The 27,771-nt window shown below is 38.1% G+C and overlaps 1 protein-coding gene across 1 annotated transcript in view; it reads right to left on the bottom strand.

Moving 5' to 3' along the window:
* Nucleotides 1–27,771, bottom strand: part of RET (ret proto-oncogene) — a 79,153-nt gene that overhangs the window by 9,892 nt on the left and 41,490 nt on the right. The window contains exons 2-16 of the mRNA XM_071563389.1: nucleotides 26,491–26,739; nucleotides 24,623–24,916; nucleotides 23,896–24,137; nucleotides 22,019–22,220; nucleotides 21,360–21,559; nucleotides 16,865–17,123; nucleotides 15,531–15,656; nucleotides 14,601–14,711; nucleotides 11,157–11,276; nucleotides 9,329–9,585; nucleotides 8,022–8,169; nucleotides 4,775–4,882; nucleotides 3,120–3,334; nucleotides 2,888–3,010; nucleotides 46–116 (exon numbers count right to left, since the gene is read on the bottom strand). Coding sequence (XP_071419490.1) covers nucleotides 46–116; nucleotides 2,888–3,010; nucleotides 3,120–3,334; nucleotides 4,775–4,882; nucleotides 8,022–8,169; nucleotides 9,329–9,585; nucleotides 11,157–11,276; nucleotides 14,601–14,711; nucleotides 15,531–15,656; nucleotides 16,865–17,123; nucleotides 21,360–21,559; nucleotides 22,019–22,220; nucleotides 23,896–24,137; nucleotides 24,623–24,916; nucleotides 26,491–26,739 — 2,725 coding nt within the window. The remainder of the gene's footprint in view (nucleotides 1–45; nucleotides 117–2,887; nucleotides 3,011–3,119; nucleotides 3,335–4,774; nucleotides 4,883–8,021; nucleotides 8,170–9,328; nucleotides 9,586–11,156; nucleotides 11,277–14,600; nucleotides 14,712–15,530; nucleotides 15,657–16,864; nucleotides 17,124–21,359; nucleotides 21,560–22,018; nucleotides 22,221–23,895; nucleotides 24,138–24,622; nucleotides 24,917–26,490; nucleotides 26,740–27,771) is intronic.

Raw genomic sequence — 27,771 nt, 5'->3', positions numbered from 1 at the left:
TTAAACAAGTACACAAACCAGAAGTATGCAAGGATTTACACTTACACATCACTTTGTGTTGTATAGATATGGTCAAATAGGGACTCTATGGCCATCCACTTCACAGGTATTCGACCCTAGGAGTAAAAAAGGAACAATACAATTACTGGTCAGAAAATTAAGTTTCCAAGTGAAAAAACAAGGTATTTACCTTCAAAATGGTAAAAGATCCTCTACCCATACTATTGGATTTTCCAATGGACTTGGTGATTTGGCATTTCATAAGAAAAATAGTGAGGAGAACAATTTTAAGTTTTTAAAATCACTTATTAATTTCATTTCATACACTTAGCAATCTAATTATGTGCAATAAGGTGGTGTGGTTTTTTTTTGCAGGTGGTAACCAGGTTAAGATAGATAAACTCAACTCTCCTCTTAACAAAGAGCTTCAAAACTTGGCAAATGCAGAAATGATGGAGAATGATAAAAAGTTATCTCATTTATATCAGGGATGATGTGTGAATGGAAGCACCTAAATATTAAAGATACCTTTGGTTGCAGAACTGAACCTAGACAGTTATATTTGGTTCCTAGTTTCTAAATGGAATCCACATGTTCCTGCTTTTCACTGGTAGAAATTCACTGAGAAAATCTGAGCAATCCACCCCAGATATTCATGAAAATTTAGGTTTGCAAAATTTCAAGATGTTTCATAACCCTTGCAATATGACTAGCATTCATATGCCTTACTTCTCATTCTCATGAAATTCATATATATCTACGCAAAACCTGTTTCAGTAGGATTTGAAACTTATCCTTCTTTCTTCATCTCAATTTTTATTTTTGCCTGTTTCCCCATCCAAGCAGACAGATGCCTTTTAGGTTTTGAGTAATACTAGAGTAATCAGTGTCTCAGAAGTAAAGAAAAATACCCATTCAGTATATCATGGCCCACCAAGTGAAATGGAACTTTCTAATTGCCTTTATGTGAATGCATCATTCTTAAAATACAGAGCACCTGCTATAGATCAGTGTGAAAACATACATCAGAAGACAGCTAAACCAGCTGGGGGTTCTGATTGACAGGAAGCTGAACATGAGCCAACAGTGTGCCCATGTGGCCAGGAAGGCCAACAGTATCCTAGCCTGTATTAGGAATAGTGTGGCCAGCAGGTCCAGAGAAGTGATTCTTCTGCTGTACTTGGCACTGGTTAGGCTGAACCTTGAGTGCTGTGTCCAGTTCTGGGCCTCTCAGTTTAGGAAGGATACTGAGGTGCTGCAGTGTGTCCAAAGAGGCTGGTGAAGGGTCTGGAGCACAAGTCCTATGAGGAGTGGCTGATGGAGGTGGGGTTATTCAGCCTGGAGAAGAGAAGGCTCAGGGGAGACCTTATCACTCTACAACAACCTGAAAGGAGGGTGTAGCCAGGTGGGGACCAGTCTCTTCTCCCAGGCAACCAGAGAGAAGACAAGAGGGTAGTCTTAAGCTGTGTCAGGGGAGGTTTAGGTTACACATTAGGAAATAATTCTTTACAGAGTGATCAGACACTGGAATGATCTGCCCAGAGAGGTAATGGATTCACCATCCCTGGAGATGTTTAAGAAGAGACTGGATGTGGCACTCAGTGCTATGGTCTAGTTGACAAGGTGATGTTGGGTCATAGATTGGACTTGATGATCTCAGAGGTCTCTTCCAATTTAGTTGATTCTGGGATTCTGTGAAAATGGCAAAACCCTTTAACATAAGATCATGTCTTCTAAAGTTGTTTAGTTTCTTCACAATTTGTTTTGACTTATGAAACATTCATACAAACTGACCTGAAAAAAACAGGGAAAGCTAAACTAAAAATGCACAGTATTTATGGAAATCTCTTAATAAAATTCTAAAATTTTCACATGCAAAAAATTCTGTTGGCAACCGTTTCATAATAAGTCACAGAGGGAACTGAAACAACACTGCTCATCTGACAAAGTCAACAGAAAATTGTGTTATGAACATAACAGCCTATCCTGGGACCGACTTATGGAAGTTCTGCCTAAGTCAGACAGGTGGAAGCAAACAGGCAGAAAGCAGGACTTACCTTTCCATATTTCACAGTAGTTTTCGAAATAGTAATTAAATGGCCTGCCTTATTTTCTTAGTCTCAAAGTTATAATGCTCAAGTGTTTCTTTTGTAGGAAAGTAGTGACATAACTTGTCTTTCCATAAAATTTCCCTTCACAGTCCCAGAGATGAAAGGTTACCACATGCTGTCCCCTGCAAGGAGCATTGTGAGAAGGCACAACTCTGCCTAGGCATCCAGCAATACTTTACTGTGGCCCAAAAAACAACTGCTTAAAATAACATCTGGCAGATATCATATGCTCCTGATCAACCCTGACCTGTGATATAAAATTTTGATTAAGATTTGGCATCTTTTATACATTTGAAAGTGTTTGGAAGAGGGCTTTGCTTCAGGTCTTCTGCATTGAAGTAGTCATTCCTGAAATTAGGATGTTTATATAAATTTTCTATACTTTTTTACAACTCCTTGGGATTTTTTGAAAATATTTTCCATAATAAACAGGAAAAGACAAAAAAAAAAAAGAGGTCTTTTTTTTTGTGTTTTCATGTACTGTGATGAGGAACTGGATAAATAAGGAGTGGAATGAGAGGACTGGATAAATGAGGAGTGGAAGAGGTACTAGTGACTTAAGTATCATACATCTTTTACACATATATATACTTCTGTTCCACTGATTAAGCTCATGATTTTGCTTCATCTTCATTTTTATTACTTTAAAATAGAGAATTATTTTAAGTTAATAAAGAAAGCTATTATCTTGCTCATCCATGCTCAAGTGCTGCAGTATAAATTAATTTTCTTGATTAGGTAATAATTTTCACTACTGCTTTTAATATGCACTGTACCTTGCTCCTCTTTACATAGGAATCTTCTTCATATACATCACGTGAGAGGCCAAAATCAGAAATCTTCATTTTGCGTCCTTCTGCCACCAACACATTTCTGGCTGCTAAATCACGATGCACAAGCTTTTGGAAGGAAACAACAGTAGTGTTTACACTCCTTGTGGAGGAACCATCGGCTGACGTGTTCTGTCTATCACAAGCACATGCTCAGACCACTGTTATGCTGCCCTACCTTCATTTCTGCAAGGTACTGCATTCCTCGAGATATCTGCCACGCAAACGATATCAGATCTCCCATTGTTAAGGCTCTCTCATCAGGGTTATCCAAATAACTTGAATTTCTGTTGCCTTCACTACCCACGTAGCTTGGGCCTACTTTTCGACTTTCCCTGAGAAAACTGCGCAGGGAGCCGTATTTAGCATATTCCACAATTAAATACAGTGGGCCTGAAATAAACACACACATAAGTAAACAATTAATAGATAATAATTTTAGGGTTTTTTCCAAAAAGTCTCTTCTAGTCAGCACATTGTTTTGAATAGTCAGAGGCTCCAGACACCTCTGTCCTTTATGTAAAAAGCACTGAATCAGCCACAGAATAAAAATATTTTTAGCTTACATCCTCTGTGCAAAGTGAGTGAGTTTCAGCCTCAATCAAGCAGAGTACTGGCTCTTATTCCCTCATCTAGATAATTTGAGACCAAAAAAGAGACAACATTCTTAAAATCAGATCTGTGAAACAGCCTAACTTTAAAAATAATAATAAAAAGATTCTTAAGCTTGTGATACTGAGCTCAAATCATCTGTTAATTCCAGTATTGCACTTAAGGTGCCTTGTGAGAGCACTTAGAAACATTCTGGCACTACAATTCATTAATTTCTTCTCCCCATTATCCACATCCTGATATCTACTCAGTGTTTTAATGATCAATACATTTGTCTGCTCTATCAAAGCCCTCCCACCTCAGACACTAATGAATTAACTTGATATTTATTAAAAGCCTGTGACTCAGAAAGATGTCACTTCCTTTGGGATGAAAAAATACATTGCACTGAAAAGAAAGAAAAGTAACCCATCCCACTGGTTCACTATCTTACTAAGACTCAGAGATGACTCACTCTTGAATTACATTCTCTGTTAACAATTAAAAGTGCCACTTGCAACAGAATTGGGTGGGCAGAATAGCAGGCCTTTGCCCAGGGTTGCAGAATCCATATTGCGATTTTAGGCTGCACAACTGCAGATGCAAAAGGAACAAAATATTGCCACGCAACTTGATTTAAAATGAGCAGTTCCTATGCACAATAAAATTTGCTTCATTGGCAGTTTTTATATACATGTGTCTGGAGATTTTCCCCATTAAAATATATCTGTCCATGACCATAGCTTTTAGCAACCATTTCGCAACACGAGGGAGACAACAGTTTCATGACAGTGGAAGAAAACGGAGTATCAACCTGACTATCCAGCTATATTTTAACAGAAGGATTCTGTAATTGTCTTTTTGCATTGTTTTAGCATCAACAATAACAACAATAATGAAGACTCCAATAAACTTGAAATACAACCCATATTTAAACACTTACTGAGCATCAACATAATATAAAAACACATATTGATTGGAAGAGAATTCATAGGAGATTTTTTTAATTTAAAATAGCTTCAAAATGAAAATGTGCATTGGAAGAATGCTTGGTTACACTGGATAAGTATTTCCCTTTCCTTTCAAACATTCTTTTTCTTATATGTCCCTAATTTTTTTCAGCCAACAGCAAATTTAGAAGGTGCTCAGTCATTATTAAGCAGTGGTCCAAATCCATCAATGAACTGGTTTTTATTTCCTTGCTTGATGGTTTTGTCTTAATAACAAGCTTCTAATACTTACCATCTTGACTGCAGGCTCCATAAAGTTTGATGACATGAGGATGGTTCACCTGTTTCAAAAGGTTGAACTCTGAAAGCAGATCTCGCAGCTCACTCTGGGAAGCATTTTCTGCGAAAAGTGACCAGACACACAGTTATAGTTAGGAAAGCATTACTCAGGAGCTCTCTATGTGCCATCCCAAGTATGACCTCTACCATCAATCCCAGAGACAGTAAGAGGTTGGAAATCTCACTTCCCTACAGGAGAGAAATTTCCCCGTGCCCACTGTCCTACAGTCATTCACATCAGAACCAAGTGAGCACGACTGCTGCTGTTCTGGCTGGGCACTAGCCTGTTGCTAATCATCACTCTGCCCTGATACAAATGACTACAGAACAAGCAGGTCAGGCAAGAGTCAGAACCAGAGTCTGTAATGTCTTGCAGATGCCAGGAAATTATTACAGACATTTTCTAGTCTTCTAGTAAGGTGAATCAGTGCAATCAAAGCTTCAGATGCACAAGAAAGCCAAGATTGATCAAACAAAATTACTTGCTCAGTTAAATGACATGATAAAGCTCTGCTCCTAGAAACATTTTCCAATCCACTAATCTACTGGGCTACTCTTTTACCACACTTCGAGTTTTAGACTTCAGAAGCTGAATGTACAGTTCAGACTAATGTTACTGGGAGACATGTATGCAGAGCCAGTGAGAATCAGGTGACTTGCAGAATTTTTCAGACTGATAAGCTTCCTCTTTGAACACTCTGGGCCTTGCAGGAGATCCCTAGTCATAAAGACATCATAGGTCAGAGATAACGCTGCTTCTACCTTATCCTTAATCCCTCTGACATACAGAACCTGCCTGGATAGTTTCTACAATATCATTATTGGGCATTTGACACATATGTGTTAATCTTGATTTAGGGCTTACAATAAAAACAAGTTTGGTTTCTGCTCTTTGGTAGCTTACTATATGTTTTCCCATAAAGGCTGTTAAGCATCAAAGGATTTATTTACATATCATTTAAAATACATGTGCAACTAGTTTGCCCTGGTCATAATAATTTTTATTCTGTTCTACTATATGTTTGTATCAGTACTATATGTTTGTATCTGCCATATATTATCTTATAGTCTGAATCTCCACTCACAGTAGAGAGTCTTCTACCCGAGAGAGTACAGTATCAGATGGTCTGTGACTACTGAGAAGAACTACAAAAAATACGGATTTAAGTAAACTAAAAATTAAGAACATCAACTTAATGGCCATGGGAAAAGTCCTATTTTCTGGAGCTGTGTGACATTAACACACAAAACTGAACAGAATTCCCCATGTACCACGCCTGTTTGTCTGTTGGAAAAAACTAACTTTAAATGGAGACATCTAGCCCTGAAGCTTTATGCCCGTTGTTTTTAAAAATTGTGAATAATTTGTATTTTTGTATTGGTTGGTGTTTTCCACTTTAATTTTATTGCAATGAGGGCATTCATATCAGGCAGGAGGTCAGATTTAATCATATAAAAATGGTAATAATGGGCTGAAAAAATTATCCCTCTATTCCTTTAAACCTCCATCCATAGCTCCAAGACTATTTTGGCTCAGCTAATTACTGTTCTCTCCCCAGTACATAATGCCAAGTTGACACAGTAGGGAGAGTCCTATCTTGGTCTGTTTTTCACCACAGATTGTGCCGATCTACACAGCTCACCCAGGAGGCATCCTTCATGCAATAAGCAAGAAGCTTTCTCCACTAATACACTGGTGCACATACCATTGCCTCTTAATGATCAGACAGGGTATAGTCCCTAGTGCTCAATCAAATTACCTGCTTTACATCTGTTACAGGGCAAGAATGTGTGATGCTGGCCTGATCCAAAATAACTGTCCTTTATGCTTCCTGACAGCACTACAAAGCCAACTGTAAGCTAATGCAATGGTTCCTGCACTTCGACTGTCATGTGTGAACAGTAAAGTTAAGCCAATAATAACACAAATATTTGCAGAATGACAAATGTTCTCCACAGTGAAGTTGTAAAAGAAAATTTCAGGTTACTACCAGCAATTTAATTTACATTCCAGAGGGATTCACAAGAGCCTGAAGCATTACTGTAAATGTCAGATCAATTTATTAAAATAAGGTGCTTAAAATAAAGTTTTACTCCTTCACATTGTCATTATGTCAATTCTTTTCTTCATAATACCTATGACAAACTGAATGTTAAACTATCTGCAAGTAAAAGCAAGATCTTTACCACTATGTCTTGGAATCAGAAACCAGCCAAAGGTTACTTACGAAAATGTGCTAGAAAAAGCACTGTCACTAAGTGCACAAATAAACATGAAATGAAATAATGACTAATCTATTGATAATGACACACAGGTCATTACTTGGGAATTACAACTAATAGCTAACTAGTCTTCGCTTCTGAAAAATCTTAGTTTCTAGACTTCCTCCATATGACCTATTCTCCACTGAACCTCTTGCAATGAAGGCATGCACTTAATAATGTATTTATTGGGTAGGTACAGTGATGGGATATGCAGCACCTTTCCTCTCAAACAGCAGCAGATGTAGTTTGAATATAACCAAAGTGGTAATAAGTATAGTATTTTCCTATAATGACATGCTTTTAATTGTAAGCAGCAGTGAATGGTTGAGCTCAAGTTCTCAAATCATCTTAACATTATCTAGGCATACTTTGTTTTCCTCAGTTTTAAAGTCTTAGGGAAAACTGAAGAGAGCAGGAGACAGCACTGGGTTATTCAAGCTAATTTGGCAGGACTCCTAATGACTGAAAAGCAGATCAGAAAGTATAAAACTATATGGAATTCTCAATCAGAAAAGTATCTTAATAGGTTCTGTTCTGTCTCTTCACATGATTGTAACATGATTTAATTGAAAATCTTTGTGAAAGAAAATTGTGGAGAGAGAAAAAAAATCAGAAAGCTTTAACAAACCCTGACAATATTTCCATCAATGTCAAAGAAAATTAAATACATTTGCTATGGGAAGACAAAGGCTCCTTGCACATCAGGATTTAGAATTACTTACTTGGATCAATGTGATGCTAGCTCCTAAAGTCAGAAACCTGTCAGAATACGTCAGAAACCTGTCAGACTATGTCAGAATGCTGGACAAAATAGAAGCTGTGACACTGGTTGTATTTTAGCTGACCTTTTGCTTTCATGCTGGCCCCTCTTAAAATTTATTCTGAGATTACCACAAACACTTTGCCAATCATTTCAAATCCAGATGGGAATGTACCTTTTAACATTTTCACTGCTACAGTGGTATAGCCAGCCCTTCCCTTGAGTCTGAATGCTGTTGCCTTAACGACCTTTCCAAATTCTCCTTCTCCAAGAGTCTTGCCCAGAACTAGGTTCTTCCGAGGAAATTCCCACTTTGGATCTTCCTTAAGGAGAGAAAAGAAACCTTGTCAGATGGAGTAAAGAAAGGAGTGGCTGGCTGTACCCAAAGCATTAATGTTCATAGAAGACCATTCCTGAGGAATAGCACATTTCAGTTTATAGTATTGGTTGCTCTTCTTATCAGTAACAGCGTATTCCTGTAAAAGCTTATGAATATCTAGGTATTTTGCAAGTGTTTTTTCCATTACCTTGAAAACACCTTCTTTAAAATAGGCTGTGCATGTAGTCTATGGATAACAGACTGTATTTGTAGGTCTAGGAAATAGGGAACAAGTGAAAAAGAAAGTGACACAGGATAAATGCTTGTTTTCAGAATAATGGAATATATGACCTTTGTGGAGAAGTAAGTTTTACTCACAGAATAAGGCTTTCCCTTAAGAATTCATCAGAAATAATTATCCTCTCTTATGAAATTAAGCCTTAATATTGCAAAATGATGACAGATATACAGATCAGATAAGAAATGAAAATGGAGCACAAGGTCTGTGAAGACCTCAATATCTAACATTCAAATAGACTTGACGTTGCCACTTATGTCATATAATGTGTTAACATTTCTCTGTCACATTGGTTCATGAAAATGCACCATCTGGCAGGCACGCCGGGTAGTATGGGATTCAATGCAGACAAAAAGAGATTAAAGGTATGATAGCATGACTGGGCAAAAACCCTTAAATGTGGGTAAAACTCCCACACCAACTGACATCTACAATCTGTATATCAGGTATCAGAAAGAGCTCTCAGCAGAGGTTTTTGTTAAACTTAGCCTTGTTGTAATACTATGGCTCATGACAGAGTACCAACGTGCTGATTATTAATGTATTTAATTGGACAGTGTTAAGCAAAACGACACACTGTCAAACACAGTTACATTAGGAAAAAACATTGGCTCAAATTAGACCTAAAGTGTTAGAATATATTAAAGCATAACAAAAGTGGAAGAATACACTGGCCTCATAGAGTAAATGACAATGTTTATCCAATTACTCATTAAGTACCTCCAGTTCCCAGCCTGTACATGTGAATTCCAATGTCGTTACTTGAACTGGGTATTTCATGAACAGATTGCATTTCTATAACATTTTCTGCATGAATAAACAAGACTGACATCAAAATAGAGCATGCAAGTGACATCAGACTTACTGGTATTTTAAAGGTGTCTACAGACACCTGGTTCTCCATGGAATCTAGAGAGGGCCGACGGACATTACTGGAAGAGTAACTGATGGGGTAGGATTGTGCTGGGCGTCGGAATGTCATTTCAGCAGAGGCAATAGGTGGCTTTGGAGAATTCTTGTGGTAACGATGGATGAAATAGGAAGAAAGCAGCACAGAGATGAAGAACGACAGCAGCACTGCACCTGCTATCACAGTCTTGCACATGTCATCACACAGTTGCTCTGTGGACCAAGAACAGCTTCTTAGAACCTTTCTTGTGATCTCCTACTTCTGATTTGGCAAGGGATATAACACACACAGGTGTGACAGACATAGAGCTCCAAATAATTTCAAAACCTAGAGAAAAACTTTATAGCTATTTCTCAAAGAAATTTGAGAAGTTGCAAATATGCCCATTGCACCTACCACTTCTTTTCATTTTGGACACCAGCCAGTAATTGTTCACCCAACTGCCTGTGTAACTGTTAAGACCAGCCAGCTTGACACCCATGTTCCTCATCTTCATAGACACTGGCTTCTTCTGACAATCTTCTTTAAGACCCACACACACCTGCCATACACTGATTTTCTGATACCATTTATTTCTGCGTATACCTATGATTGAATTTTGCTTGTGGACAACAGTTTATGGTAAGGTCATTGAATCCATCAAGGAAACTCTACTTCAAAAAACAATTTAATTATGTCAACTATTAGATAATAAAGAATATTTCTTTTCATCTTTTTGAATTATAAGGAGACCGAGAATATTTCTGCTTCGTATTTAACAAAGTAATTGTTTCCAAAACCATTGCCTAATGCTGCAACTGGTGTTAAAGGAAGATGCAGCTTTTTTTTCTTCCCCACTTACTGTTTCCCCTTTAGCAGAAGCCCTTTTAGTATCTTACTTTACAAACCGAGTTTAAGTCTGTGTGCCCCCAAACAGCATCCCTAGGGAGTTACTTTCCAAAGAAACTGTGAGATGCAAAATACTGTCCTTCTCACTGTTGTATCTGAAGTCAGGATTATCTGACTTCAGATACATAATTAACTTAGCTACATCTGCATGCTGCACCTCAGAAATAAGTGGAAATACCACACTACCTTTCTAGAATGGAAAAAATGATTAAAAAATAAAAAGACATAAGAAAAATCAAGAAGCTTTATGCTTCCTTTTTTCTTATACCTACTAAAAATTTATTCTCTCACTCTATATTCTAAATAATTTGGTTTTAGAGATGAAAAATATTTATGTTATGTTTATTATTAGCCATAATAAAAAAATAAAAATCCATTATCTGTTTCAATCTGTTTCAAGCAGCTGCACAAAGCTTTTCTGTTTAAACAAAGGTCAGTGAAAAAAGTAATCCAGTCCTCCTGCTAACACCATGGGTGCTGGCTAGTTCTGACATTTTGAAGCTGAGATTTTCAGAAATGATTAGGAAGCTGGCATTACTTGAAAGTAATAGAAGTCCTTAGTCTAATTCTCCTAGTTGCCTCTGCAAATATCAGGTGAGTCTCACTGAAATGCAAATGCTGCTGGAAATCAAAGGACAACCGACTTGTTTGTCATGCAGTAATGAATAAAAATGGATCTTTAGCCAACGTTATAAATAACCCACTCTGGAAATTTTCAGGCCCCAAAGCAGATAACAAGGTGACAGTTTTTAAGTAATTGTATGTTAGCAGTCTCTGACCAAAGACATTGCTTTTTAACATGTCCACAAGTGTAGATCATTGTATATATACACAGAGTAGATTCAAACAGAGAAAAAAGATTACTATGAGAACAGCAGATGATGTTTAGACTTACCTTTAATATCGTCTTTCTCACAATAACAGTTCTGTCTTGGGAAGCAGTAACAAATTCCATGTCCTGACTTAATTCCAAGATTTCCAATGCCCTTCCCATGGCCACCAATAATGTTTCCACCTAATCAAATATAGACAAAAGCTAAGGTCCTTACATGTAGTTAAAGGGGAAAAAAGCTTCAGTTATTCATGGGTTTACCCCAGTATGGATCTGAAATTTGATAGCGCAGCACAGTGCAGCAATAATGACAGGCACTACTGAGAATGAGGGGAGACTAAATTCTGAAATTTCTGAGATCCTTAAAATCGGGCTTGGACTGTTTAAACGTTAGCCCTCATTAGCAATTACTGCATTTCATTCCTGGTTCTAATGCCAATTTCCTCTTACCTTGGAAAAGGCAGCATACTGTTGTAGGTATTGTTTGTTCCACTGCCAAAAGGAGATAACAATACTTAACCACCTCTAAAACGTCATGGGATACTCTAGTGAAAGCACTAAGAATAAGTGCCAAGTGTAAGTGATTAAAAAAATGAATCATTATCTAAAAATGCATTGTTTAATATGAGGAAAAAAGTGCAGAAACTCATACTCTTGATTTCAAGCACAAGTTTTTCATGTACAGTAACAGCAACTCTACTTTCAAGTAAATTTTTCTGTATATTGTATAAAAATGACCATCATTTGACTTCATTAATCTATAAACTTCCTTTAATCACAAACAGCATAGTATAGGCAGAAACCAATCAAGTTCTGAAGCTTAGCTGCTTTTCAGAACAATTACCTAAACCATAAAGATATTCAAAATATTAACAAGGGGTTTTTTCAATACAGTCTTCTTTTTATTTTAGTTCATTTTCCTCCATCCCATCCAATGCAGCAGCAGAGCAAGTAACTGCTTCTTTTCCATTTCTTGGGACACATAAAATGCATGAAGGAAGAAGATATTTTTTGCAACATAAAGGCAAACATCCTTTTTCAGAGGGTATTTAAGGAAAATAGATTTTTGACCATCTTTCTAGAGAGGCCACACCTACTAAAAAACTGTCTGCAGCTCAGCTGCTTAATTTTGGAAGAGACTGTGCTGAGTCACTACTCTCTGAGCTGACACTTAAAAAAGCATCCGTATTCCCAAAAATTCTTGATTATCCTCCCCAGCCCTGCCTAGCCAGTTTTCTCTATCGTGAAGAGGCGATGAAATAAAGTGTTCATTAGCCTCAGAAAATTGTACATATTAACTTTATCTGGCTATGTTTGAGGACCTGGAAGAAGAGGGAAGCAGGGAATGAGCCAGTCCTACTTAAACTGCTCCTGAGCGAGGGATTTGAAAACAAAAGAGTTTTACACAGCCAGGAAAGGAGTACATTGTCACTGCAGGTGTACATTAGAAACATGGAACTTCTTATACACATTTCAGAGACCAAAAAGTTTAATTTTCACCAAGGTGTTACTGGTAGGGAAAGTCCAAGAGTTATCACTACCATTTTGAATTGTGTGGCATTTCACATACTCCTGCTTTAAATCATCAGCTCTCATGTCCTATAGCGGGAAAGAGCTTTCCCTGCTTCAAAGTCATTTGGGAAAAGGAAAATACCTGGCCCTATTGCACATCAGGTAGAAACTCCAGAAATTCAGAAAGTAAAACTACTGCTTGTTGGACAAAACCAAAGATAATGAATGACTACTGCTGAAAACATAAACAAAGCAAGGTATATAGGCCTGAGCACTATATTTTTCCATTATCAGAAAGTCAAAGTGCAGAGGAACCTACAAAGATCATTAGTTTACAAATGTTTAGCCAGATTCACACACTGCAACCAGCTCTAAAGCAGTTACTTAACTACAAAAAGTCTCTTGCTCAGAATGCAATTAAGTTGCCTTTATTTGATAGGCACAGCCATGACATCAGTTGTTTCAGCTGAGTGCCCTTGAATGTAATATTCATAGTGTTCATGTGGGAAAGCACTTTTGGATCTCAAGTACTTAGCCATCACAATGACAAATGAATTACAAAAATAAGTTGCAACTGTCTGTACTTAAAGAATATCCTTGATCTTAATGCATCTGGGCCTTCCTATTTATTGCCTGTCATTCCCAAAGAAATGTCCCCTGCCAGAAAAAGGCGATAAAATGGTACTCCAGCATCTCTGAGCTCCCAGAACACACTCATTTCCTTGTCTGTAAGTACACTGCTTTTGGGCACTAACCCAGGTTCTGAATTGTGTCCAGTCATGTAGATGATTATTCAATGTGGGGATTAAAAGGGCATGCATAACATCTTGAAAATTTGCCTTTTTTGCCCGCTTACTCTCAAGTAAGACAATACTTCAGGCTTCCGTTGAGCAAAACATTTGATGCTGCATCAGTTGCACAATACATGTTCCAGCATTGTAGCCCATGGCATAAATATTTCCTCTTTTAGAATGAAAACTGATTGTGGTTATTACCAATAAAGAATTTTTTTCAGACAATTAGAGAAGTTACTTGCATTCCTTTAAGCATTTCTCTCACTTTAAGCATGAAATAATAATCTTTGAAATAACACTAATTTACAGTATACAATCCCCTTCTTGACTTTAAGAAATACAAAGAAGCCTCTTTAGTAATTCATTTTATAGAAGAACATTAAATCCTAGCCCGTAAGAAAATGCTATCTCCTTTAAGACTCCATTTTAAAATCTAAGCTTGGAGTATACAATGTCAGAGTCAGAAGTAGTAGTCAAGAAACATGTGTCTATTTCTGAATTAGACACTGACGGATAAAAACATTGACTTAAAAGTTATCACCTCATAGAAGATGAATATTGTTTAAAAGTATTACAGTGTTTTTCCACTCTTTTTGTCTTCAGGGTGATTTGTGAACTTGCAGCTATGAGTGAAATGTAGAAAAATACATTCAAGTAAAAAAGAAAAACCCACAGATTCAATTCTTCCTTCATAAATTCTGTTCATATGCGTCTGTACCTGGATCTTCAAATAGATAAAGCATTTGATCATTTGTTGGCTACATATCCAAAAAGGGCAGGTACATTTCCCCACATCCTCTGCAAACACATTTATTTTAAATCAAAATTTGTTTATTCTTACTTATTTAACTGTAAGTTTGAGCAGGCATGGTTCCTATCATACCGTGCTTAAATTAGGAAGTAGGGCATTAACATGCTAAAACCTATACCTCTTCCAGCAAGTACCTCCACTGGAAAACACTACCTGTGATTTTACAGGGAGCACAATGAGAATTATTGAGAAAACCTTATCCTTCCATCACTGTCAGTCAATAGGTGTTACCTGCCTGCTTTAACAAAGGACAACTCTACTGTATCATTAAAATGCAGCTACGACAACGCAGAGGGGTTGAGTTTGTGGAAGTATCTGGGATCAGGAAAGTGAAATCTGAGAAGTGATCAGTGGTGACACAAAAAAGCCCATCTTAAATCATTTCCATACTTGTACAGTCCTGGGGGCACACAGCTGGATCTCTGGTCTCCACCGCATCACAGATGCCATCTGGACAAGTCTTGATGCTCGGGGTGCACGTGGAATAGTTTGTGGTGATCCCTGTTAACACACAAACAGAGAGCTGCATGAATACCACAAGGCTTGGAAGGTAAGTTTATTGCATCTTCTCACTGCATACTGACACTCCAAAGAGTTTTAAAATAAACATCTATGAATATAAATATCTGCTAAAGTAACAAGCAAGACAACAGCCAAAGGCAACTGGAAGAAACATTTTTAGCCATAGTTTCTGCTTTTGAAGGCCCTTTGGTCATGTCACTTGCAGTTACACGTAGCATTGCTTGAAAAACAGCCAGCTGACCATTTTGAGACTGAAGAATGCCTTTCACAACTGAGGACGTCTCTGAACAATTTCACACATGAATATGAGGGTTACAAGTGGTTGTAGAGAATTTGTACTCTGAAGGGATAAAGCATTGACAAGAAGCACTGTTCTGGAAGAGTCAGGAGTGCTGTCACCCTCCAGATCTGTGCCACAGACCACAGAAAACTGGGACACTGCTTCTGTGCTCACCAACTGTCTGCTCAGAGGCTCAGTGCTGTGTTCCAAACTCAGTTCATGGTCATAAAGAATATCTTCCATCTTGCCACAGGTGACCTGTTCCAGTTACATTGCTGTAAGTTTGATTCACTACCTGGTGTTTTACATTTCATGTTCAATAGGGAGAAGAATGACCATCCCAACTTAACCTCATTTTTCTTCCTAGTGCATGTTTCATATGGAAATTATGATTAATTTTTTTTAGCTCCAGCTTCTGTGCAGTTTACTATACCATCTACAAATCAGTTTGTATCTATGGAATTCAAATCCACAATTATTACTAAACAGAAATTTGATTTCATACAACACAAATGTACCTTTTCCACTCCCCTGTCTCCACTGGCATCTTCCTGTTAGCACTCCCAGGCCACCACACTCTTCACATTCAGCATGGTGCTTACTTCTTGCACAAGAGTCAGGGCAGCCCTCTTCTTTTTTTAGAACTGTTGGGAAAAGTGTTTGCACTAAGTTCAGAACAAGGGAGATGAACACACAAGCAAGTCAGCTCAAATTAGGAAAACTGTTTTCAGAGACAGGAAGGAAAGAAAGATGAAGAAGGCAGTGAAAGACTGAACACTGGCTGACCCAACTATCAGTAAACATATATATAACCATTAAAGTCCAGATGTTTCTTTTTTTGAAATAAAAGATAAACAGCAAGATCATAATGGCATCATTATCTCTGCTTGACAGCACACTGTCACTGCCTAGAACTGTAGATAGGTGCTAAAATACCAATAACAGAAAAATGGAGACCAAAAGCACTTACAGCTTCATACAGAATTTTCAATTAAGGGAAAATATTTAGTTCTTGGGCTAACACAGTAGTAGCCCAATGAGCACCAGCTAGAAATATGTGGTTTCAGACAACACGAGGCTTTTGCAAAAAGAGAAGTCCACTGCAGGCTTTTGTTTCTTTTTCTTCAACCCATTTCCTCTTGGCATAGGAGTTCTCATATGAGACAAGGGAATGGAGGTGGTTATCAGGTATAATGGTAAGGTTCTGCACAAAATGCAATATAGTTTGCAGAGAAATGAGTATGTTTCCAGTGAAATGCTACTCTGGGGAGGCTGTTACAGAATACTTCTAACTTCCTTCCCCTCATGGGTGGGTCATCACGCTGCCCTTATGAACTTTTCAGTAAAATAAAGTCAGTGCAATTGCTACATGAATGTTAACAAAACTTTAAAAATATAAAAGAAAAAAATTAGAGAGGGGGGGGAGAAAAAATATTTTATGCACATATATAAGTATCATATGTATATAGTAAATATACTTAGGCCACAGATTTCTTGTTTCACATATATAGATAGATACACATACACACGCTTTTTTTGCTTCCATGGGAATATGTGAAATAAAAAATAAAGGTCACAGAGACATACTCTAAAGATTCTTCTAAATCAAATGTCATCATGAACATTATGAATTGCAAATGATACACCACATTAGTTCTGTGCATTAGTTCTTCAAACAAATATCTGCTACATGAAGTTATGAATCAAAACTTAAAACCTCTGGAATCCATATCTTGTAGCTCAGATTCATTTCCATTGTTAATGCCATCAGTTTATTGATCACCACACTAATGCATCATTAATACCAGTAACAGTAAGTAAGTATACTGTTCTAACTGATTCGGTTACTTACGAGTTCCTTCCAACACAACAGTGAGGAGGGTTTTGGTGTGTTTTCTGCTCTGCTTGTCTGTAGCTTGAACAGTGTATTGTATTTCCTTGCATTCAGGTCTGCGCAGCACAGAGGAATCATTCACGTAAAGGCTTCCATATTTGTCTTCTCGGCCTTGAAGGATGCTGACAGGATAGCAGCTTACATTGGGGAACAGCAACTTGTAGGTGATGTTTACACCTCGGAATTTCATACAGTTTTCAATGCAGATTTTTCCTATCTAGGCTCAAACACCAACAAAGAAATCACAGACAACAGAAACAAAACCACACATAAAAAATATTTAGCACTTTCCCAAAACAACTGAAGTAAAAGGGAGTATTATTACACCTTGCAGAATTCAGCATTTATTTTGGGTTTACAGATTTGATATTTTATTAAAAATACAGTACGTAAATGCTTTAAATATGACTTATTCTCAGTAAAAATGAGAAGTAAAGCATTGCCATTGTCTTCAGGTAGCAATGGAAATGCAAAAAGACTTGACCCAGAGACTCAGTGGTATTTGGTGTCTACTGCTGACGGTCAGCAGTGTTCAGTATGAATGAGACCCTGTGATTTGGGAAAGTCTGAGTTCAGTCCCTGCTCTGTTCCAGGCTAAGTAGTGAAAAAAAACTATGGTCATCTTTGAGAAAGCAAAGAGCTCAGCAGGAACAAAGTTGAGACTCTTCAAATAACAAAAATTGCTATTACATGGTTTTTATAATACTATAGTCAGTTTCTAGACAGCAGAGTTCTCTGAAAGCCTTAAAAGGAGTAAGAACCTCATTGTTTCCCCACTTGAAATCTTAAAACATTTTCATATAAAATTTAAAATATGTTGGGTTGCCATGTTTGAACTTCTGCCTGCCCAAATATCTACGCTAGAACACTCCTCAGTCTAAAATCCATCACCTAAGCAGCACAGGAATGTAAAGCTCCATCTCCTGTCCAGCTCCTGCAGGAGCTGATCCAAAGCTCACTGTTTTTTCCATTTACATGAGTGGGATTCAGATCAGAACCAGAGGCATTGGCTTCCTTTGCAGGGGAAACCACAATGTGAAGGGTGGGGCGTTATTGAAGGGAACTTGGTGATGGATTATTTTCAAATGCTGCAGTTCAGAAACGTTTTCAAGTAACATCACTGCTGGTAAAACTGTATCTGTACATCTTGGTTTCAGCATTCTTATTTAAAATGACAAAAAAAAAGTTTTTTGTACTAAGACCTCTTCCCATGAACCTGTACTATTTAAAGTCTGAGAGAAGGCCTTTGAAGTTCTATAAGCATAATTTGTTATAGGACAGTCCTACTTTATCTTATTCCTATTCCCATCACTGATGGGTCACTTGGCACCATTTTTGTTGGGGTTTTTTGAAGGCAGGATAACACAGAAAGACTATTAAAGCAATCAGAAGCTAGGCCATTTCTTTCTGGCTGTCTCCTCTCCAGAGCATGCTGGGACTGGCAGGAAAAAAAAGAGGACAAGATTTCCACTGTTCATAAACTCTGTCTAGACACAAGGTCTAGACATGTCCCTTCCAGAACCATGTCATCTTAGCCTTGGTGCCGCATTGCAACTGGCAGCAGTTTGTGACAGCCGAGATCGTGTTTGAGGTAGTAGGAGAACATAATGATGTTCCATGGCATTAACCTTTATATAGACTACATTAAAGTGCCCCTTCTGCCTGCTCTGTCATAACTGCTGTTTCCAGGCACCTTTCTGATCAACAGAAATTTCCTTCAAATGGGGATGGAGAAGATCTCAAATTCAGGGTCCATGAAGAGCAGGTTATCCTTAGAACAGTGCACTGGCCAGTTTTGCTTTCTCTGTAAAATTTGAGGACAAGCTATAAAGGCCTCCCTCAAGCAAGCTCTACAAGAAAGATAAAGATGAGTCTTCTCTTTTTACCTGATTCCACTAAGGAAACCTAACCTTGTAACTTTGCCCTACACCACAAGTTCTGGAGTTGGCTCAGTTCTCAGGTACAGCAGAGCCACAGCCCCAGTGAAAGAAGGTGGAAACAGCCAGTTGTCCTTTCTCCTGAGGATGAAAAATCAGGTAATCAGGGTTATCAGAGTAAAGGGTAATCAGGATTGACCTCAACTTACAGGGGAGGTACCTACAAAGGCGTATTTTTTAAGACTCTCAATAGTTAACGTTATCAGAAATAGGAACAGAAAAATTCATCTTTTGAGCTCCAGAGTTTAATAAAGTCTGGATAATGATAATGTTCTCTTCACTGAATTCTATGGACATTTGGACATATAACCTCTCTAAAAATCTCAGCCAATGCTATTCATCATTTGTCTCAGTAAACGTCAATAGATCTTTAAGTCCTTTGGTAAGTTAAATGCCACTGGGCAAGCCTGTGCTGTCAGGCCATGCTTCTGTTATTCAACTTATTTAGCTGCTCAAATAGACAAATGGCATCAGTCCAGCAGTTAATAATTTCTTCACGCTCTTGTGTTTTCCTCAGGGCAAGAGACAGTTCAGCCTTCATATTGATTTGGCCCAGTACTTTTCCTGACTGCTCTGGCACATCACAGCTAATTATGCAGCCAACTTTAATAATGTGAAGTGCTGGGGACTAAACTGCTTACATTGACTTGTGCTCCAAGCCTGGAACACTGTAAATTCAAACCCAGCCTCAGAATAAGTGGATGACACTTTAACTGACTGAGAACATCATCTCCAGAGCCAGGATGAGTTTTGCACTTTGCTGCTTGAGAATCAGAACAAAATCTGTTTTGTGAATTTGTGTTCAGACAGCACAAAGTAAAAGAACTCTTCCCAAACAACTGAAGGAGTTGCCAAGAACAGTTTTCCCTGCTACTACTGCCACCCAGTGAAACTGCACAATTAGTGGAAAACACCACTGTTTCCAGAGAGCCTAAAATTCCTTTTCAGATATTTGACTCTCATGACAACATGCAAAACCAGCAGCTTTAAAAGTCAGCTGTTTGTTTGGGTTTTTTTTGTTTGCACTCTGGAACTAGAAAAGCATACTCCCAGATTTTAAAATTCGTGTGTTCAAGCTATCTAGGGTATGCATAGATAAACATGGTTCACAAATTTAATGTGGAACGCATTCACTTAGAATATTATTGTATCCATACACCTATGCATACACCTATTTATGAATCTAAATTCATACATACTTAACAGGTTAGTTTCCACACTGTTTACAATTTACTGTCATTTTGTGACATAGATACAGTTGGGGCATATTTCTAGATGCCAAGAGCTATGAGTATCTTACACACCTATGCCGTTATTTCTTTTAGGAGGAAACCCACTGGTTTCACCCTACCCCCAGGCAACAGGGGAGGGTAAAGCTTTCACAATCTGGTGCTACAAAAACCTCAACGTAACATCAAGAATAATTTGATGTGCACAAAAAGAACAGAATAACCTCTGAAGTTTCAAACAGACTGCAAACTGAAAAGTTGCAGCCACAGGGCATCACAAAATGTCATAAAGATGTAGCTTTTTGTAGCAAGACCACTATGTGAGACGGGTCAGTATCTTTCTCTTATTTAGGATATTCAGTGCAGACTATGGACAAAATGTCCCTTGTCACAGGGGCAGCATTTTCATTGGTCATGTACAGCCTGTTCTGTACTCTGAAGAGCTACCAAGCTCCAGTGTATTTCATTAGATTAAATAAAAAAACATGCAATACATCTAACTTCTCTTTTCCTTTATTTTTACAATTAGCCAGAGACCTAAAGATTAATAAAACTTAATTCTTCCTTAAAAGTCTTCTAATGAATTGGTTTTCCATGCAATTGGGATGATCATATTTTAGTCTCAGTATTCTTCTCGTCTATAATAGTTACTAGGCATTCTTTCCAGCAGCTCTCCCAAAAAGGCTCACCATTGATATTTTTAATATTCACTTTCATAACATGAATTATATTGAACTAGTTCCTTATTAATGTACATGTTCCATAGGAATTACATTGTAATTTTCATCTGATTAATGTCAACCTGTTAGAAAGTGTTTCTGGAAAACATTATTAATGGCAATGGTGGTGATTAAGCTAAAATGAAGGTTAAGTTAGGATATACATTAATTACTAACTAGCCATTAGCTAAAGAAAAGCCATTAATATACTGGAATACGTAGAGCTGGGACTCCAATATCTGGAAAAATTTCTTTTTTTGCCCTTGATATTGTTCCAGTTATTAATGCCTGAGAAACTTGTTTGCAAGTCCTCCTGTCTGTAATGCACATTATTTGTCTCTATTAGTATTTCCATGTGTGGCTCCTCCTCTGTTATTATGTGCTGGCAGAACTACTGCCCAGTCTACCTGCTACCTACTGCATCCAGCACCAACCATAATGGTATCATGTTTTTCACTGATTCTATTTACAACAGTTAAAACCAATGAACGGTTTAATGCATCTCACGCCAGTGATCCATCTACTAAACTCTATCAGAAAGTAAATGTTTAATTAATACAGTTCTTACTTGTGCAAAGCGCTCAGCGTTTCTGTTCACTGTGAACTGGTAAGTCATGTTTGAAAACTGAATGCTGACAGGGAGGATGGAGACATTGAAATGAAGCATCACCAGTCTTTCTGGGCCATGAAATTCTGTGTCATTCACCAAAACATCCAACTGGAAGGAACGATGTTCTGTGACTGAAATGCTTTTATTCAGTACCAGTTCTGAAAAGGAAAAGATTAGTCTATTACCAAACCACATTATCTTCAAAGGTATACTTTGATACTGCAATCCAAACAAAAATAGACATTAAAAAATTGTTATACTTATCAAAGTTTCCTAACAGGAAACAGAAGGCAAATTAATATGAAATATATTCTTATGCAGTTATGTCTGTGCCATTTAAGACATTTTTGAGGCCCTCTTCCCTTCTGCCCACCATGCTGAGAATCCTACAATCAAAACTTCTTGCTTATCAGTTTACACAACATCATCCTGTACACCTCCTATCCCAGAGATGCACAAACTCCATTTTTTCAGTACATGTTTAGAACTAAAGTGTTTTCTTAACTTGAAATTTCTCAGCTTTCTTTGGCTCAATATTTACCAAATGTTTGGAAAAGTTTAATACTGGTGATTTACTAACAAGCAACTTCTCCTTTATTTGAAGAAAGAGACCTTACTGTAGTCATGTCGAGTTCCCCTCACTCGGCTGCCATTAGGGTTGAAGTGGATTTCATCAAAGATGTGCTCTACACGAAATGTTTCACTTATCCAGGGATCATCAGTAACAATGGTTCCTGGGTATTTCTTTCTGCTGCTTTCAAAGGGATAAATGGGCGTGGTGTCTGCATCGTACACAGTCAGTGTTGCAAGAACGGTTCCCTAGAAGGAAACAATAAATAGCATTGCTGAATGAACTGAAGCTTTCTTCTTCTGATATGCGTTTTGGAGGTTGAAATATTGGTCAAATAAAACCTTACAACTTACACTGAAACCCAATTTCATTCAGATTAATTTTCAGATTCAGGTTATCACTTTCACACCTACTAGGATCTGAGTTAGAAGCTCAAAAGAAGATGACGATGGAAAACAACTTGTTATATAACCATTTGAGTCTGAGTTTAAATACAGTGCTAAACTTCTGAAGCAGGAAATGAGTGCGTGTGTACATGCACAGGTCTTGATTTTTTATTTTCTTTAAATCAGCTATTTTACAATGCTACTTAAAAAAGCAGGTAATATGAGCACTTACAGGACATGAAATACACTCAGACAGGCAAATGATACCCAAATGACAGAAGTGGGGTTGTCTGCTTAGTCTACTAGATTGCTGTTCTCTAAATGGACACTGAAACCAAAAGGTCTTTAAGACTTTTATTAGCAATTCTGTCCTTTCAAGTCAATTTAGTCACTAGATGGAATGTTTCCAAACATAATGCCATTTTTTCTCACCACAAAATGCCAATGAAATTCACTACACTGTGAACATTTCACAGGCAGGTAATTTCAAGGAGAATATTTATCAAACGGTTTTATGAGACATTCACTTTCTATCATTCAGAGCTAAATGAAAACTGCAAATCTTAAAATTTTCAAAAATAAAAAGGAATTTATGCCCAGGCACATGGGAAGTTCACAGGCATCATGTCAAGACTTGTTCTAGTCGAGAGATGGCAGCAAACTCCCAAAATCAGTCTTTTCCCTTCCAAACACAAATATGATCAAAATGTAGTTTGAAGGGAAAATTGATTACCAAAACAGATCTTGTTGTTAGGAAACAGAAATTCCCTCATGAAAAAAGGATCATTTAGGCCCCCAAAGAAATGCTTTCTCTATACCACTGCCTTTTAAAGGGTTGTTACTCATCTGGAAGAGCCAAAGAACCCACCCGTACACTCCTTTACTAAAGCAAGTGGTGCCTGTGTGCAGAGGGCGCCAAAGACAGTCAGGGAGGGATTCAGACCTCTGGAAAGATCGCCTTGATACGGTAAGAGGAATGTGGGAGGGCACCATAAAAACAAGATCCTGGTGTTCTCCCTGAACAACCTGGCCCTGGAAACTTCATAGGTGCAATGTTTGTATGCAGAAGTCAACCACTGAGTACTTCTACAGCATCCTAATAAATGTCCTGAATGCAGTTCTGACATCTCATACAGATTTGCATGTATGGAATGGGTACACACATACACTTGCTCTAATAACACTCAATTTTAATCACCTGGGGGAATCAACCCTGTAACAAATAGAACAGAGCTCAGTACGGAGAGATACAATAGTCCTAATCACAAACTCAGCAGCTGTCCACCTTGACTTTGAAAACTGCTCAAATTTCTTCATGTTTTAATTACTACCACAAGCCTTTCTTAGGGGTCCAAATAAGATATAACTTGGGGGAAAGGAATCCTACAAACAGCATTTTACAATCACATGTCTGTAGAGTATGGTGTGGTGACTGGCTTGTTGCTGAGATCCATTACCCAGAACATGGTGCTTCCCAGCAATCATGCTTCCCACTGCTGTGCTCCTACTTCAGGGACTAGTTAAAGGACAACATTACCTCTTTCCTGTTGAATTCCACAATAGCATCCACAGTATCAGTGCCATTGGGAAGGAAGGGAGGAGAGTCATCTTCATCCAACACATTCACCAGGAAGGGCACCTCAACCTGCATTTCCCTGAGTCCCTCTCTCACAGTGCACTTGGCAATCAGCTCGTATCTCTCTCTCTCTTCTCGGTCCAGGCGCTTTGTCACACTAATGCTGGTGGTGCTCTCATTGTAGCGGAAGGGCAGACCCTCAGCTGGAAAACACAGCCACAGGATAAACAGGGACAATCGCTTCCCAGTATAAGGCTCTGATAGTTTTCTTCTTTAATACTCTTTTGCAATCCAGTAAATGCATTTGGATATCATGACTGCACAATAAACGACAGACTCAGAAGTGAAACAGAAGGAACTTCTGTGGTTACATTACAGTAGGGAGAAAACATGGAAGAGATGGGAAGATTCTACAGTCTAGAAGCAGAACTGTTTAAAGATCAGGACATTCTCAGTCTGCTTTTAGCATGTACAAACTTCTAAAACTAATCTTTTCTTTAGGGAAGGGGATAGTCCTCCTTCCCATCCCCTCTGTATCTCTCAAAAGCAAAATCTTCAGGCTCAGTTTTCATTTGCAATGGAATTTCCTTTACAGAACCAATCTAGAGGATCTGCTACAAAAGAAATCTTTAACAGTGTAGCTGTTAGCATCTGCTGCTGTGCATAACCAGTTCACTTCCAGTTTTACCTGCTAGTAGTTTGTAGGAAATGCTGAGATTCTGACACAGATGATGAACCGAGGGTAACTGGAGCTGATGAAATGTGCCAGGTGGTTTATTCTCCTTGATGTGAAAGGAGAGATCCATGTCTGTGAAGCAAAGCTGCCTTGCTGTCAGGGAACTGCAAGCTGGTGCAGTAGCATTGATCAAAGAGAGGAAAACTGTGGTGCGTGTAGCAGAGTCACATTCCTTCTCTTGGAAAGGGTGGGATGAAAGGAAGACATACAGCATCACCTTTGATAAAGACATCCAATTTCCTACAGCTTTGGCGGGAAAAAAACACCAGAAGAAATATTTTACTAAAGACAAGCCAACATTTCTTTTCTTCATTTTCTACTCTAGTCCATTATTTCATAAATGATCATTTAGTCTTACTATGTGATGAAAAAATTCTTCTGGTGGGAAGAACTTAAACCTTAATAATCCTAGTAAGCCAAAAAACTATAGGACTTAGCACCAATTTTATGTTATGGAACTTCATAAACAATATCAGCATTCTGTCTAAGACTCTGGCATAAACCAGGTTTCTATCAGTAATTAGCTTTTAGATAGGACTGCTTTTTGAAGTGCATAGAGCAGAGTGGCATGAAATGGCAACAGATACTCAGGACAGACTCATAACTACTATCATTCCAGTCACAGCACTCTGACAGTTAATTACAGTTGCAGAATGGGCCAAATTTTTCAGGTTTAGAAGACAGACTGCTTCATCATTTTCAAATACAAAGAACTAGACAAATGATAAAACAGAAGTTAAAATTAAGTGGCGGCCTCTATTAATACATCCTCAAGCCTTATTTTGATTACCTTGGTTTTACCAGAAACAGTACAGTAATATCTCAGTAACAGATCTAATTCACTTGAAAAGATGCTCTAGGTCACTTTGATCCATATGAACAAAACAAGGCTCTCAAGCTCTTCCTCCTTTGTTCAGTTACAAATAGTTATCTGATATTCATGAACACCAAGTACCAAAAATGCAGTGAAAATGGATGAGATATCAAACACTAGGCACTTAAAAAATAAAACAGGAAGTGTCTGAAGTTGAAAATTTCAACATCAAGGCACCCAAGTCAGAGGGTAGAGTTGATATATGGCTCTTACAAACTGAAGACAGTTAGTACAGACTTTCTCCAACAGTAAAATTTCTGCAACTGATCACAGCGGTGGGCCATTAAATCCTCACCCATTTCCTCCTCCACCATCTAATGATACCTAATTTCCTCATAGATCAAAATCACCAAACCCAATTTACTGCTAGAGTATAAAAGAAAGGGAAAAAAACCACAGCTAATTAATTTCTGTAGTTCACCAGTAAGCTTCTCTAACAAAGCCAAATCTCAAGAGAGGGAGAGAGGTACATTTAACCATTTCTTCTAGGAGCTCTTTGGTGTTACATGCAAATGTACTTTGTGAATCCATGTTACCAGAATTCAGGGACATAAGAGTCTGAACCTCTTTAACAGCCCTGCTCTGGACACTAAGCACTGGAACTGGCCTGACTTGCATTAGGAGACAACAAACAGCAAATCTCAATGTAAAGCTGTGACTTATACAGCTGTGAAATGCAGAAAAAATATTTCAAATAATGCAACTCTGCCACCCTATTGGAGTCCTCAGTGTGAACAACTGGATCTGTCCAAGGTCAGCATTTGCTTTGGCATATTGTTCCCCACTGTGGGTTTCACTGGGTCTAGCTCCTCATTTTAATGGAGTAGATGGGGCTTTTTTTCCCAAATGTGCTACTCATCTTCTGATGAAGAAATCTTATCATCTGAATGTATTTTACTTTAAGAACAGATACTCCAACAAGAAAAGCTAGTCTTCACATACTTACACAGCATGTTAAAGTCTTCTCTATCTAGGCTTTTGCTGAGGTAGAGAAGTCCTGTTTTTTCTCTGATTTGAAACCAATTATTTTCATGGGACCTTGTTCGAGAAATGAGATTCTGGCACAGATGGAAGTGGGCCACTTCCTCATGTGAATCCTTCAAGGCATGGATGTGCAGGAGCGGCATACCTGCTGGCTCATCAATGTAGACATTCTCCAAATATTCTTTCCTGGGGAAGTAGAGACCAAAGGCCACTGCAAAGAAAGGAACACGAGAGAAGAGAGAGTCTCAGTTAAATGATTTTTGCACTGGTGTTTGTTAAGAGATGTATTTCCACAGTACCAAAGGCTTCATTCTCTAAGAAGTAAAGAATCACTAAAAAAGATGTGGAAAAAGGCAGATCTTCATCTGGTGTAAATAAATACAGTTTTAGTGCACTCAAGCCAAGGACACAACCACCAAAAATGTGACCTATAGTTCATATTCAAGTTACGAACTCATCTGCTTTTTGAAAGCAAAACTGCCTTGCTGAACACAAGGCCCAGTTTAAGCGGAATATTTACAGAAGCTGTGCTTGTCAAATTCTACTTAATTCCTACCTGCTGCTCTCAGCTGTAATTCCATTACCTCACAGGTTATATTCACAGAAGGAAAAAAAGCCTTTGATGAAACAAACACTTTAAAAGTCTAAACATGCTCTCTGTTGAGAGAAAACATGGAAATGTACAAATGGCTTACACACTTTTACTCAGATTACATAAAACTCTCTTACACAGGAGTCCATTTGTGACTCACTCCCTTTTTCAACAGGCCACCATGACACTTTTGGTACACAAAATGGGGGCTGTTTAAAGAAAACTGATATGGAAGTCTTGTAAGTATTTTAAATATGACAGATGGGAAAGCTGAGAACTGAGTGAGGAGGGAAACAGACTTTTCTTTTTAGTTAACCGGTTGTGACTGAGCTGATCATCTCCCACCACAGCACTGCAAACATTTACATTCAGCAGAGCTCAGCTGTGCCTTGGTGCCCGTTTCTTCAATAGATCTCATCTTACCAGGTCACTTTGCAATGGCCTCTCTACCCATTTCCAGTGCTTCCCTTCCAATTTCACTTCTTGCAAATATGATCACAGTGTGGAACCCTTGACAAGCAAGGAAGAGACAAAGGGGTCTCATTGCACTCATATGCACTGAAATACTGGAACTGTTACTCTTGGACTTCACATGCACTAACGGTCAGCACTTGTTCCCATCTGAAAGAACACTTGCATGCTGCAGAACTG

Source organism: Pithys albifrons, chromosome 9, assembly GCF_047495875.1.
Source record: "Pithys albifrons albifrons isolate INPA30051 chromosome 9, PitAlb_v1, whole genome shotgun sequence".
Taxonomy (NCBI): Eukaryota; Metazoa; Chordata; class Aves; order Passeriformes; family Thamnophilidae; genus Pithys; species Pithys albifrons.
This window is presented reverse-complemented; position numbering and strand designations above follow the sequence as displayed.